Source organism: Papaver somniferum, unplaced genomic scaffold, assembly GCF_003573695.1.
Source record: "Papaver somniferum cultivar HN1 unplaced genomic scaffold, ASM357369v1 unplaced-scaffold_15, whole genome shotgun sequence".
NCBI classification, from domain to species: domain Eukaryota; kingdom Viridiplantae; phylum Streptophyta; class Magnoliopsida; order Ranunculales; family Papaveraceae; genus Papaver; species Papaver somniferum.
In genome coordinates, this window is record NW_020624376.1 from 5,308,529 (window position 1) to 5,324,740 (window position 16,212).

The window sequence follows — 16,212 nt, forward strand, 5'->3', positions numbered from 1 at the left end:
AATATTGGATATAGCAGCTGACAGTTTCGTAAGAGCAACTACTGCAAGGTGGGATTCCACTAATTAAATTATCTCCATTTTGATATAGAAATGTCTGACATTGTCAAGGATTTATGGATGTACAATTATAGATAAAAATGTCGTCTGCAGCACCAATTAGGCTTAACAGTTCATTAATCGGAATTAGAAGCTTTTAAAAGCATAAAAAAGATTTTTCTATATGAGTTACGAGTATATTCTTTGATACTGATCTCTATATAATGGAAAGACTCTCTGCATTTTCGAAGTACAACCTTCCCTCAATTTTTTCAGCAACAACAACCATCTCTCTTGCTCTCCCTCTCTTGAACCTGAAAGAGAAGGGCAAAAAATAAAAAAACAAAGTTGGAGTTGCCGAGAGTCATCATGGGGAAGGAAGGATTAGAAGTGCTTAAAGCACTTGATGTAGCTAAGACACAATTGTACCATTTCACGGCCATCGTGATTGCTGGTATGGGTTTCTTTACAGATGCTTACGACCTCTTTTGCATCTCTCTTGTCACCAAATTGCTCGGCAGGATTTACTACACTGTCGAAGGAGCGGAAAAACCTGGGAGTTTGCCACCAAATGTTGCTGCGGCTGTTAATGGTGTGGCTCTGGTCGGTACACTTGCTGGTCAGCTCTTCTTTGGTTGGTTAGGTGATCGAATGGGTAGGAAGCGTGTCTACGGTCTTACCCTACTTATTATGGTTACTTGTTCAGTAGCGTCTGGTCTCTCCTTGGGGAACCAGCCAAAAGCAGTGATGGCTACACTATGTTTCTTCCGTTTCTGGCTTGGATTTGGAATTGGTGGTGACTATCCACTTTCTGCAACTATCATGGCTGAGTACGCCAACAAGAAAACTCGAGGTGCTTTTATCGCTGCTGTCTTTGCGATGCAAGGAACGGGAATTCTAGCTGGTGGAATTATAGCCATTATAGTTTCTTCAATATTTGAGAAGCAGTTCCCTGCTCCAGCTTATCAAGTTGATGCTAAGGGATCCCTTCCACCTCAGATGGACTACATTTGGCGTATAATTGTGATTTTCGGTGCAATTCCAGCCGCTTTGACCTACTACTGGCGTATGAAAATGCCTGAAACTGCTCGTTACACTGCTCTTGTAGAAAAGAACGCGGAAAGGGCAGCTGCCGATATGTCAAAGGTTTTAAATAAGGAGATTAAAGCTGAAACAGCAAGGGTAGAGAGATTAACCACGGATAATTCATTCGGTTTATTTTCAATGGAATTTCTTAAACGACATGGACTTCCTTTACTTGGAACCACAAGTACTTGGTTCTTGCTGGACATAGCTTTTTACAGTCAAAACTTGTTCCAAAAGGATATTTTTACCGCAATTGGGTGGATTCCACCGGCAAAAACTATGAGTGCTGCTGAAGAAGTTTTCAAGATCGCGAGGGCACAAACTTTAATTGCTCTATGCAGTACTGTTCCTGGGTACTGGTTTACAGTGGCTTTCATTGATATTATGGGGAGATGGGCAATTCAAATGATGGGTTTCTTCTTCATGACAGTCTTCATGTTTGCCATTGCGTTTCCTTACAACTACTGGAGTAAAAAGGAGAACAGAATCGGATTCGTTATTATGTATGCATTGACTTTCTTTTTTGCAAACTTCGGACCCAACAGTACAACCTTCATTGTGCCAGCTGAGATATTCCCAGCTAGGTTGCGTTCGACATGTCATGGTATATCAGCAGCCGCAGGGAAAGCAGGTGCCATCATTGGTGCATTTGGGTTCTTATATGCTGCACAGAATCAAGATCCTAAAAAGACTGATCACGGGTACCCGGCTGGTATTGGTGTTAAGAACTCCTTGATCGTGCTCGGAGTTATCAACTTCATAGGCATGATGTTTACATTCCTGGTACCAGAACCAAATGGTAAATCTTTGGAGGACTTGTCTGGTGAGAACGACGGAGACACGTATGAAGAAGAGATTGAAGGGCCCGGACAAGGAAATAACAGATCAGTGCCTGTTTGATTCTCTTGGTTTGTCTAAAATTTTTTTTTCTGGTTTTCAGCATGATAATTTTACTTGTGATGTATATGATGCTCAAACTCCCTCTCCATGTGTGCCAAAAAGATTGGGATGGGGAAATGAGTCAAATCGAAGTGGATGTATTGTAAATCAAATTATTTCTGTTATTTATTTAATATTTTTATTTGGATCTATTTGTTTATTTTGCATATTTCTCTTTAATGGTGTAATGAATTACTGGACTATGAGTTGTTTGTTGAAAACCAAGTGGGGTTAGCCCAGTTGGCCAGGAGTCTGACTCTCAAATAGGAGGTTAGCAGTTCGAGTCTCCGCTCAGACCTAATTATACTAACTTTAACATGGGTTTTAAGAGGGTCGAGTTTGCTCAGTGGGAGTAAGTCGGTGGCTACGCTGCCAGGGGGCGGGACGGGCCTATGCCTAGCATCAAAAAAAAAAAAGTTGTTTGTTGAATATATTCAAAGTTACCGAATCTATCTTCCATGAGGGACAAACCAGTACATAGAGGAATTGTTCAATTTTGACCATTGAGTATAAGCTCATGTGCAACAGAATTACAATAGCAGAGTTGATAGAAAAAAAAATACAATCTACTAAACTAGAAGAGAAAGGTAGAATATCCTTAAAGATAGCATTCGTTCTTAAGTTACCATCGAAAATGTCAGAAGAAAATTGATCAATGAGACCTTCAGCATCACTCTCAATGATGATGTGTGTGAATTTTTCCTCCATAGATTTCTTCAAGACTGCCAGATAGCTCTAGTTTCAGCTTCTTCAGCAGACTTTACTTCAAAAACCTGGGAAGCACAAAAGGAAGCTTTTCTTGCGAAGTCCCGCATCACATATCCTGCACCATTAGCTCCAGAGATAACATCATAGGTTCCATCAGTGTTACATTTAATCCAACCAAAAGAGGGGGGCATCCATTTGTCACACAGACTCACAGAAGTAGTAGGAGTGATAGTTAAACAAGATTTCCTGGTCAAGAGCATAGCTCTAGCTCTAGCTAAGACTGCTATGTGAGTTTCTTTAAGGTTTTGGAAAACAAGGTTGTTTCTACTACTCCAGATAGACCAAAGGACAGTAACAAAGAAACATTGATCCTCATAAGGAAGTTTAGTCAAAGGGTCAGTAAGCCAATAAATAAACCAATCAATGAAAGACTTATTTTGAAAGACTTAAGTGTTAACACAAAAGGAACTGAGAAACCAAACCCTACTAGCAAAGGGGAAGAGGACTAAAGCATGCATAACATACTCATGAGGATCAGTACATCTAGCACAATCAATACTATGCATGGGAATTCTAGTATGTAAAATAGTTCTGACAGGTAGAGCATTTCTAGCAGCTTTCCAAAGAAAGACTTGGATTCTATAAGGAACCCTGATTTTCCAAATGCGCTTCCAAAGATTGATACATGGGGAGGGCCTAAGACCTCTGATTCCCATGTAGGCAGACTTAGAAGAAAATCTACCATTCTTTGAAAGTTCCCATACCCTCATGTCAGGAGTGCATAACTGGCTTAAGAGAATATTGATAATATTCTTAACAGAAGCATCATCAAGATGATGATTTAGTCTATTAACATTCCAAGTTCTAGTCTGGTTATTAATGAAGTAAGAGTCGACTTTAACAATGGATCAGGTGGGACTAAGAGGTTTGGTGAGGCAGAACCCAAATCTGGGATCCATTTATCACACCAAGCATCAATAATTTGACCATCCCTTACAATCCAAGAGATAAGAGGTTTGATCAACTCCTTAATAGCATGCATACACTTCCAGGTCCAGGTACACTTACTAGTGCACTTGGCATTCAAGAAATCAGTTCTAGGAAAGTACTTGGCTTTAAGGACCGTGGCTAACATATAATTAGGATTTTCAATAATTCTCCAAACATTTCTAGCAAGCATATTTCTCTTTATCAGAAATGCTCCTCTTAGGTATAAAGGAACTTTGATTTTGGGAGATAATGTCATGACGGACAAAGTTGAATGCATAAAGTGGAGCTTGTATTAACTCCAGTAGCTGTAATTGTGTTATGCCTACAAATGAGAGATGGTTTTCGCAATACAGGGTTTGAGGTGTGCAATAATATACCCAGCTCATTTCAAGACATAGTCTGTTAGGAGGTGGCCTAGGAATGAGAAATTTTCTGCAACAGGACTTAAAAGCAAGCCCGTATACCTCAAGCTAAAACTTTTCCTTCCTATAAGTCCTTTCTCTGAAAGTGATTGTCTATGGACTGCGTCTAGACAATACAAAAAATCGGTTCACACTTCGTGTGATCGTCTATGGATACGAGATCAAGACAATACAACAACGAAGTATGTTTACTTGATACAAAGGTTCGGACTTAACCAAACACAATAGGATTTCTTATCAAGTAAATAGGAATTAACGTTTGTGTAATTTACTTTAATTATAATAAAACAATTATAATGCGGAAATATAAAGTAAATGACACAACAAGATTTTGTTAACTAGGAAAACTGCAAATGCAGAAAAACTTCGGGACCTAGTCCAGAATTGAATACTCTCAGGACTAAGCCGCTATACAAAATAAACCAACTTCGTATAGTTGAGACCAAGCAACTAAACCTATAGTTCACCTAGTTCCGTCTGTATTCCCACGCCTCCGACCTGTAAACAAGTCGCGTACTTGGACCAATTCCTTTGGTTCGTATTCCAAACAGTAAAAGAACAACATATCTGTTTGGTATCAACTCTCTTCAACCAAGTGATATGAGTTGGACAAAGGCTCTTCTGTTTATCTTAACATAAACTCCTTTGCCAGGTTCCAATATCTATCTTATATTCAATTACCAAAAGGTAATTGTTAAGATTTTGCAATCAATACCTTTAATCCCAAGGAAACATATTGATGCCGATCTACATAACTATTCTATCAAAATACCACAAGGATAAATCGATTATAGTTGGATCCTCTTTTACCGAAACAAGTATTGTGCACACCAAAGATTTATATAACCAAGTCAGAAATTTGTCTCTCTTCTTTGTCTTCAAATCTTCTTAGATCTTCAATAAACACCTGCACACAACTACTTGAATCTCTTGTGATCAATCGTACACAGAACGGAGTCTGTTAAAAATGGATTATCACAAGATCGTCTTTAGCACTAATAACAGTCTAAAGATCCCTGTCAAAACCTTGAACTAGTTTGAGTGAATCTTATATCAGAAGAGAAGATTCTCAAGCATAAACAAACTAGGTGCAATCAAATTTCAACCACCGTTAGTCAATCAAATCAATATGAAAACAAAAGATAAACCGCAATTATCTAGTTTCTCACCAACGGTACGCGCTAGAGCTTCTCAATCCCAAAGAAGACTTTAAACTGAGCGGTCGTAAGAGATTTCGCCTAATTAGGTTACTCTCCTCTCCGAATAGGCGGCTTCACCAGTAATAGTACAACAGAGGAAGTTTACTATCAAGAAGGATTAGTTTGATAGAAAGGAAAACTTCAAGTATTTATAGACAAGATAGTGTTTGGACACCACGGAATTTCCAAAACCAAAAATATTCTCAAGATATTCTATAATAATTTCCATATTCGGTTTTCATAATTCCTGAGAATGCTCTGTCCAAAATAATGATCGAAAATCTCCTTGGAAAATCTTTAACTAGCAAATGTACATTACTAATTATTATTTTCCATATATAATTAAAAACCTTAATTAAAAGATTCTTAACTTATTTAATTTCGATGTTGGGATTTACTTCCTTCTTAGTCGTTAAGGAATATCTTTGAACAATAAAAAAATATACGCATTACTGCATGTGTTCAAAGTGTGTCGACATCCTTTCTTTGTAAGTCCTCTTTCATACTTACTCACTTGAAACCGATTTACCACACTTCCAAACAAGTTTAGAATTGGTTCATCTGACTTTCAAGAGCTATGCGATTGATTAAGAACTTATCAATCACAAATCATGGGTTTAACGGTTCTACCTCCATGTGAGTACTGTGCATAGTCACACTAGCTTCCCAAAATTCGGTTGACTAGGTACTAGGATAGGTTCCCCACATATATATGGTATCTAACTCATATGTGTTGCACATGTCCATATGATCGGTTCCCCTTTGCCTAAAAACGTGTTGCATATATCCATAGGATCGGTTCCCCTTTCTGTTATAAACCTTGTTGCACCCCATACAAGGATCGATTCCCCTTTGTGATGTGTTGCACCTCTTACTAGGATCGGTTCCCCTTTACCCAGTGTTAGGCCTTACAAACTACACAAACTCGATCATACCAACAGGTGATTAGTTAAGATAGGTTTCACTAATAAAAGTCATACCAATACAAAATTCATGCCTCATGTGAATAGTTTTACCAAAAACACAATAAGTCATGAGCGGTTATACTAATCACACATATTGGTCGTTCATAAGATATACAATGAAGAACAACAACCATACTCAATATTTCTACCAATTGAAAAAGTGGGGGTACAACCATACCCAATATTTCGCTTAGCAATCTGTATGGACAAACTCCAATATACTTTCTAGAGAATCAACTAGACAGTCAGACTCAATCTAGATAAAAAGTATATCAAACAGTTTATATCTCAATCTCTCGATTTGATATATACTCAAGCAAATAGAAATCTGCGAGTCTTTATCAAATACTAGAGAGATAACTTGGATGGTACCAAAGACCAATATCCAAGTGTCAATCAATTTAAATCAACAACCAAAAGGTCGGATATTCTAAATGATTGAACAACGCACAACCTGTGATATTTCAATTATATAACAAAATATAATGCGGAAAAGAAATAACACAGACACCCGAATTTTGTTAACGAGGAAACCGCAAATGCAGAAAAACCCCGGGACCTAGTCTAGATTGAACACACATTGTATTAATCCGCTACAGACACTAGCTTACTCCAAATTAACTTCTGTCTGGACTGTAGTTGAACCCCAATCAATCTCACACTGATCCAAGGTACAGTTATGCTCCTACGTCTCTGATCCCAGCAGGATGCTACGTACTTGATTCCCTTACCTGATCTCACCCACAACTAAGAGTTGCTACGACCCAAAGTCGAAGACTTTAATAAACAAATATGTATCACACAGAAAAGTCTACGGTATTAGATAAATATGTCTCCCACAAATATACCTACGAGTGTTTTTCCGTCTTTTGATAAATCAAGGTGAACAGGAACCAATTAATAAACCGGACTTATATTCCCGAAGAATAGCCTAGTATTATCAATCACCTCACAATAATCTTAATCGACGCAGCGAAAAAAGATATTGCGGAATCACAAACGATGAGACGAAGTGTTTGTGATTACTTTTATATCTTGCCTATCGTAGATATCAATCTCAAGTCAATTATTACAATTGTACTCGTACGATAGAGACAACAAGATCAGATCACACAACTAAAAGAAAGTAGTATCGGTCTGGCTTCACAATCCCAATGAAGTCTTTAAGTCGTTAACCTGGTTTAGAAGAAGAAACCAAAGGTTAAAGGAGAATCGACTCTATCTTAGCACAACTAGTATCACACAGAAGGTGCGGGGATTAGGTTTCCTAGTTGTTAGAGTTCTCCCTTATATAGTCTTTCAAATCAGGGTTTGCAATCAATGTTAGCTTGGTAACAAAGCATTCAATATTCACCGTTATATGAAAACCTGATTAGATTCAAGCTAATATCTTTCAACCGTTAGATCGAAAACTAGCTTGTTACACACAAATGAAATGCACGTTTCTAGGCTTTTGTAACCGTACCCAAACTTGTACATTTGTTGGTTCAACAATTGTCAACCAAATGGTTAGCCATATGATCACTTTCATATCAACCATATTCTTCTTCACCATAACTAGTTCAAGTGACTCAAATGAACTAGTTAGAGAGTTGTTCAATTGCAAGGAAATCTTATGTAACTACACAAGACACAATTGAAGAAAAAACGATTTGATTCCCTCGAATCGGTTCATGAACTATATAGCCACGGTTTGAAATTTTCATTCCTTAGTTTATATAAGAATAAGTTCAGAAACATCGTTTTTAGATATAACGACTCAAGTTCGCGGACTGGGTTTGCGGACTTAAGTTCCCGGACGGAGTTCAAAAACTCCAGCAGAATTTCTCGGGTCGAGAACTTCCGCCAGTTCGCGGACTTGGCTCACGCCACTATTCATGTTCTCTTGATCAACAAAGTTCGCAAACTTCGGTTCAAGGAATAAGTACTTATACATATATGTGTTTCCACAACAATGCTTATATCCTCCAATGGTTATTTATCTAAACTCTCATTTCAGTCATTTGAAACATTCTTAGAGAACGTTGATGTAGATAGTGAATATTTGCCTAATTTAGAGGACGAGGTTAGAATAAAAGACACTACTTATTTAGATAAGGTTCAATCATCTTCGTACTATGATGATGAGGATAGCAGTAATGAAGAATCTGAAATATGTAGGCATAGTGATCAGGAATCTAGTAATCCAATTGAGCTGTATAGTGATTATATTATTTATAGTTCAAATCCAAATAATTTTTATGATTATTCACCTATTCAAAAGTACGAGGATTTGATTAGGGATACCACCGTTTTAGACGATGTAGTTTTTCCTTTTGATTACGAAGCCGATAGTGGTTTAGAGGAACGGGTTCAATTCGAAAATACTGTTTTAGAGTCTAGCGACTTAGAAACAATAGTCTTGGAAGAAGAAGATAGACCCGTAGAGATGAGTAAAGATGCACTACCTGATAATAACTTAGAAGAATCTCTTGAATATTTTAAGGACTCTGAAGATACGGAAATTCAAGAAATAATTAGAGGTCTATCTAGAGACACTGAAAACTCTAAGTTTGGGGGTGATTATCACTTCCCTAGTGCCTTACTTTTAACTCTCAGAAAGTCCCCACACTTAGGACTTGATATCTGTGCCTCGACCATTTTACAAGATTACCTTCATACTCGTTTTCCCGAGCCTAATGATGTCCATGAAGGAGTTCAGTTATTAGAAACCCATCCTCTGGTTGATGTGGTTTGGCCAGGCTATGATACCCAGATTGACTTTGTTTTCCCACCAAATAGTTTTCTTCCAACTGTGGGAACGTTTCAAATGAGTCGAATATTAAGTTCTGAGACTAAGCCTAAGTATTTTAGGTTAATAGAATCGACACATTTTCCTAAGAATGACCACTACTCTCACTGTGGTCAACTATGTAAGTCATATCTGATTGACTTAGAGGATCCGCAATTATTTAGGTTATTACTTCGTGATTCTAAGTTCGTATTTGAGTTTTTACAGACTCTAAGACCTAGTGATTCGGATCCCATCTATGAAGAAACGCAGCCAATGAAAATATTCTATTTAGACCCTTTCATAGAACCTGAACCTGAACCTGAACCGCAATTAGCGATAGTTTTCAGGAAACTAGGTAAGGGCATGTTATTCTTGCCCATTTTCTTGGTTCACTGCAGTTTCCTATGGTCAGCTCTATTTGGTTTTGAAGACCCACAGTTATTTCAACTGTTACTTTATGGTTCGAGTTGACCAATCCTTTTCTAAGTCTGGGTGAAGACTTTAAACTTAGCACTTCTTGGGAGGTACCCCATGCTCATGCAATACGGTAATATCTTTCCTTAACTCTTTCGCTTCAAATGGTAACAGTTTCTCCTTGTTCATGCTTTTAGTTTCATCTTTATAACATTGGGGACAATGTTAGATTTAAGTTTGGGGGTATGGGGGAAACTTTTTAGTTGCAATTATTAAACTCCAGAGCCTAGAAATTTATGCCTATTAAGGTTTGCACTAACCAATCTAAGTGGATGGGAACATCTTGGTTATAGGAGTTGAGGAACCAATCTGATTAGATGGAAACATCGAAAGAGTCTATTCATAAAAGCACAGAGCTCAGGTGTTAGAAATAACATGATAGTTTCACCATATCTCATTGAGTCCTTTTCATTTTTTTTTATTTTTTTTCATTTTAAACTATGTTTCTCTAAGTGATTAGGTGGGGCACACGATTCAAGTTGTTACCAGTGCTAGGGTGAATTAGAGTGACTGAGTTACTAAAAAAAAAAAGACTGGACCAGTTAGACCATTCGGAATAGGTATTAACACTTGGATAGCAATATGCGTGTGTTCTCCCTGTTTCCATCGCCTAAGCAAGCGTGGAATGCAGGACCCGTGGGAACTATCGTGTAATCTGCTGACAAGAAGCATGCGCTTGGATCAAAAAGATCTATTCATGCCGTTAAGTTAAAAAAAAATGGTTATTGTTTTGTTTAGTCAACTGCTGGTTCCCTTGTATTTGCCAGTTTGTTGATCTAGATTTAAGTTATTGACCACTGGTTCCCTTGTATATGCCAGTTGTGTTGATATTAGTCATACCAGTATCTCAGTCCATTAGGATAGGTTCATTCTGGCAGTGGCCTTCAGAAAGATATGTGAAACGTCGATCATTTGGTTAACATCAAAACCATCTACATTTTTCTATTTCCATCTCCTTTTTCTATCCATATGATTAGTTTGACTCCGAATATGATGTCCATAGTGCAACTATCTGAGTAGAGCTCTGTCACTTTATATGAATTTTAGTATGCTTGAGTGTAAACTCGTGTACAACAATTGGAATTTCGCATCAGGGTACTTCCTCCAGTAGTCAGTGATTGTAATCCAACCAAGGAGATTCTTTAGTTCCTTCCAAGGTTCGTTGTAGATAGCTAGGGTCTGGAGTAAAGGTTTTGTGGGTACACCTCTGGTAAACCCTCCGGAGACAACACTCCGCCACTAGGGCCACCTAGTGGTTTAACGGCTTGCTGCACGTGCTAAGTGTAGTCATTTTACTTTCTAGATTAGATTTGCTCGAGGACTAGCAAATAATAAGTTTGGGGGTATTTGATAGACACATTTTTGTGTCTAATTTTTCCTCAATGTACGTATTGTTGGAACTCTATTTTTGTACTAATATTGTGTTTTTATGTATTTTTAGGAAATAAACATTTTTGGAAAGATCTGCTCGAAAAATTATGCGGGGCATCCCCGGAGGACATTTGTTATTCGGACTCTCATTTTGGTTAAGGGGCAACCCAATTACTAAGGGTCACCTCAGTTGGGCATTTGTTATTTACACTCCACAGACGATTTGGGGCACTTCATCTCTTTAAATTCAAAAACTTTTTAAGGTTGTATGTTTTACTTTCTTCAGTTTACGATTCCGAGTTGTTCATGTACGACTACAAAATCTCGTAGAAGATTTCCTACCAGTTGTGATGACATCTGAACTGGTAGTTTGTTTTCATGATCAATGGCATGATAGCATGTTATAAAAACAGGATTCTCGTGAAACTCAATAGTCTTCCCCTTCTTGACTTCATCATCTTCGTTTCCTCCATTCATTGTGCACAACTAAAATTGGTAAGACCCTTTGACCTTTCAGAACAGTGTAACAAGGGATGACGCACAAGTGTATAAATAAGCTCCATGGAAAACCCTAGGAGGACTTGTACACGTTTGTGTGGGTCAGGAGTTCGTGCACTGGTGGTCACGACCTTAAGGTGTGACCAAAAGGAAGGAGAACAAAGTTCGTATGTCAAGACTAATAGTTGAGAACCAACTTGCAAACAGGTAATTTTCTCAAGGACGAATGATAATGATTATCTACAAGAGAAAAACTGGAGCGAAGCTCAACAGATTTTAAAGATCAAACAAAAAAAAACAAGAAAGTAAAACATACAACCTTGACAGCACTTCTCAAGACACACTTCTTGAGACTATGAGCATCCTTCTTAACTACAAGAAGAATGATGCATTCAATAGCTATCATGTTGTGTTTAGATGAGCATTTTGCTCACCAATGCTGACAACTTCTTTTTCTCCTTCAAGAGGATTTACAGAAGGAACACTTGACTTTCTTGAGGAAGTTTTATCAAGAGAAAAACAAGAAGTACTTGAGTTAGCTGCTTTCCTTGTCCTTTTGATGCTCCGTTTGAGTCTGTTTATGTTGATCTTAAGCTCTGAGACTCGATTATTGATATGAATGTAATCTGGAGCAGGAGTCTTGGATATGCAACCTTTTTCAAGGTGAGACAAGGAATTCGACCTTTCTTTCTTTTTCCTATGCCTTCTTCTCTTTTCAGAGTTATTTAAGAAGTCAGTTGCTCTACTGCCTTTCTTCCTTCTACCATTGTCGGCATTTTTTGTTTCAAATGCACAATTAAGAAAAGACTTATCACAGTATTTTTCTTGATTGTCAACAATGCCTTTTACTCCAACAATATGAGAGACGGGTTTAATAACTTCATTAGACACCCATGCAAGAATGTTGTGAAGTTTTTTATTCCTTAAACGAAAACGACATTTTCGCTCAGAATGTCCTTTATTTCTGCAATAATAGCAGTTAAAGGAATTATTCTTAGTTGTTCTCATGTCAGATTTAGAAGGAGCACAATCCTTGTTTTTAGACACATTATAAGCTGCAAACGGTTTGTCACATGAAGAATTATCAATAGCTTTAACGAAATTGATCTTACTAGTTTTTGGAGCGTCTATTCTTTTATAGCCCAGACCACGTGTATCACGATGTTCTTTACATGCTCCAATCATAGAAAACAATTTTGTAGAGCTAGAATTGAATCTTCTTAGACTCTCTTCCAGTGATTTCACTTTATCAAGAGCAGTTGCAAGGTCAGTCTCCAAGGATTTTCCTTTGGCAAGAAGAATGAGTTCTTTGTCATCAAAACATTTTTGTTGAGAGTCATATCTTTCTTCAGCTTCTGCAAGTATTTCTTTCAACACAAAGAGATTTCGGAGAAAATTATCACATTCAGACCTTTTTGTGCGTACATCTTATTCACGATCTTTAACGATAGATTTTAGGAGATTATATCTACCATCATATCCTTTAAAGAGTTTTCTCAATTTTCTGTTTTATTGACAAAGGGAAGTCATGTACTTACTCAAGCAAGTTGTTGACTTCTTTTCTTTCAAAGCATGGTCAAACATCTTGATATATTGAAAGACTTCCTCATCGATACTTTTTCCTTCTTATGAATCACTGTCATCCGAAATTTCATCCAACTTCTCATCAAGAGATTTTTCCCAGTCGAATGCAGATTCAGTCAAGGAACAGGAGATGAAGCTTTCCTCAGAAGCTTCAAGACTTTGAAGCTCACACGAGAGTCTCTGAATATTACTCTTGTCCATAGAGTCAGGTCGCCACAAACACATACTTTTGAGGTCTTGAACGTGTTTTCCTGCTCTGATACCAATTGAAAAAGTGGGGGTACAACAACCACACCCAATATTTCGCTTAGCAGTCTATATGGACAAACTCCAATATACTTTCTAGAGAATCAACTAGACAGTCAGACTCAATCTAGATAAAAAGTATATCAAAGAGTTTATATCTCAATCTCTCGATTTGATATATACTCAAGCAAATAGAAATCTGCGAGTCTTTATCAAATACTAGAGAGATAACTTGGATGGTACCAAAGACCAATATCCAAGTGTCAATCAATTTAAATCAACAACCAAAAGGTCGGATATTCTAATTGATTGAACAACGCACAACCTGTAATATTTCGATTATATAACAAAATATAATACGGAAAAGAAATAACACAGACACCAGAATTTTGTTAGCGAGGAAACCGCAAGTGCAGAAAAACCCCGGGACCTAGTCCATATTGAACACACATTATATTAAACCGCAACAGACACTAGCCTACTCCAAATTAACTTCGGTTTGGACTGTAGTTAAACCACAATCAATCTCACACTGATTCAAGGTACAATTATGCTCTTACGTCTCTGATCCCAGCAGTATGCAACGTACTTGATTCCCTTAGCTGATCTCACCCATAACTAAGAGTTGCTACGACCCAAAGTCGAAGACTTTAATAAACAAATCTGTATCACACAGAAAAGTCTACGGTAATACATAAATCTGTTTCCCACGAATATACCTACGAGTTTTGTTCCGTATTTTGATAAATCAAGGTTAACAGGAACCAATTGATAAACCGGACTTATATTCCCGAAGAACGGCCTAGTATTATCAATCACCTCACAATAATCTTAATCGACGCAGCAAAAAAAGATATTACGGAATCACAAATGATGAGACGAAGTGTTTGTGATTACTTTTATATCTTGCCTATCGGAGATATCAATCTCAAACCAATTATTACAATTGTACTCGTACGATAGAAACAGCAAGATCATATCACACAACTACAAAAAAGTAGTATCATTCTGGCTTCACAATCCCAATGAAGTCTTTAAGTCGTTAACCTGGTTTAGAAGAAGAAACCAAAGGTTAAAGTAGAATCGACTCTAGGTTTGCACAACTAGTATCACACAGAAGGTGTGGGGATTAGGTTTCCCAGTTGCTAGAGTTCTCCCTTATATAGTATTTCAAATCTGGGTTTGCAATCAATGTTATCTTGGTAACTAAGCATTCAATATTCACCGTTAGATGAAAACCTGATTAGATTCAAGCTAATATCTTTCAACCGTTAGATCGAAAACTAGCTTGTTACACACAAATGAAATGCACGTTTCTAGGCTTGTGTAACCGTACCCAAACTTGTACATTTGTTGGTTCAATAATAGTCAACCAAATGGTTAGCTATATGATCACTTTCATATCCACCATATTCTTCTTCACCATAACTAGTTCAAGTGACTCAAATGAACTAGTTACAGATTTGTTCAATTGCAAGGAAATCTTATGTAACTACACAAGACACAATTGAAGCAAAAACGATTTGATTCACTCGAATCGGTTCATGAACTATATAGCCACGATTTGAAATTTGCATTCCTTAGTTTATATAAGAATAAGTTCACAAACATCGTTTTTAGATATAACGACTCAAGTTCGCGGATTTAATTTCCCGGACAGAGTTCACAAACTCCAACAGAATTTCTCGGGTCGAGAACTTCCACCAGTTCGCGGACATAGTTCGCGGACTTGGCTCACGCCACTATTCCGGTTCTCTTGATCAATAAAGTTCACAAACTTCGGTTCAAGGAATAAGGACTTATACATATATGTGCTTCCACAACAATGCTTATATACTCCAATGGTTATTTATCTAAACTCTCATTTCAATCATTTGAAACATTCTTAGAGGACGTTGATATTCTATAGTTGTTATTCACAAACTATTTTTCGTCAAAGTAAGCAATTTTCAAAGTGATTGAAACTTGTCATGACTTTCGTCACTAGGTAAAGATGAACTTGGCTAAAGCGAAAGCTTACCAACACATATTTCTAGAAATAGATAGGCGAGATAAACTCGGCCCTAAATAGCAAATGTGTATAATCTAAGTCTATATAGCAAAACGACTTTTGTCTCAATATAGGAGATAAATAGACTTTTAACTAATAGATAAGTTCAAGTCTCTACATACCTTTTAGTCGATGAAGATCCACCGGTTCCTTGAGTAGTCCTTCGTCTTGTATGATGATTTCCATGGAGTTATTGAGCTCAACTATACTTTTTATCCTAGTCCGAGACCTTATCTATAGTAGACTAGAAATCAAGACTTATAGTTTTGATCACTAACATTGACAAACATGCTTGAGATAGAAAAACATGCGAGTTTGACCGAGCAATGCTCTAATAGTAGTATCAGCAGAGGGAGTAATGTTTCTGAAAACAAGATCACATCTTGTTTTCCAAATAAACCAGCAGGTAGTAGCAAAGGTTTCATTCCAATTAACAATAGGATTATTTGGGGTAAACTCATGAAAAGAGGAAAAACTACTAAATAGTTGATGACTGATGCCAAAGAGCTTTATCCAGACTGCAGAAGTTGCAGGGCAAGATTTCAGAACATGAGTGATATCCTCCTGAGCACAGTTAATATGATCAATATAAGCGAGAATGTTAGCAGTTTTGGCGTTAGTTGGAAGAATCAAATGAGAACATTTCCAGATGAATACCTGGAGAGGTATCCATGGTCCATATCTTCCCCCAAGGGGGAGAAGTAGGATCATTGGCATACTTGTCAGTGATTTTCTTGTCATATAGAGATTTAACAAAGAAAATCCCTTTGGTAGATAGGCTCCTAATGATCTGATCATCCCTCTCAATATTGTGAGAAGTGAGTTGAATGGAATTTTGAATATCCTGAGAGACCCATAGAGCCAAAGTGCT

The 16,212-nt window shown here is 37.4% G+C and overlaps 1 protein-coding gene across 1 annotated transcript; it reads left to right on the forward strand.

The window, feature by feature from the left end:
* Window positions 1–264: 264 nt before the first annotated feature.
* LOC113335515 (probable inorganic phosphate transporter 1-3) lies at window positions 265–2,213 on the forward strand. Its single transcript, XM_026581550.1, has one exon. It carries the CDS (start codon window positions 406–408, stop codon window positions 2,020–2,022), a length of 1,617 nt encoding a protein of 538 aa, XP_026437335.1. The 5' UTR covers window positions 265–405; the 3' UTR covers window positions 2,023–2,213.
* The last annotated feature ends 13,999 nt before the right edge of the window (window positions 2,214–16,212 follow it).

What these genes read in the sequence shown, in the direction of transcription:
- LOC113335515 (XM_026581550.1), top strand. Translation starts at nt 406, where the DNA reads ATGGGGAAGGAAGGATTAGAAGTGCTTAAAGCACTTGATGTAGCTAAG.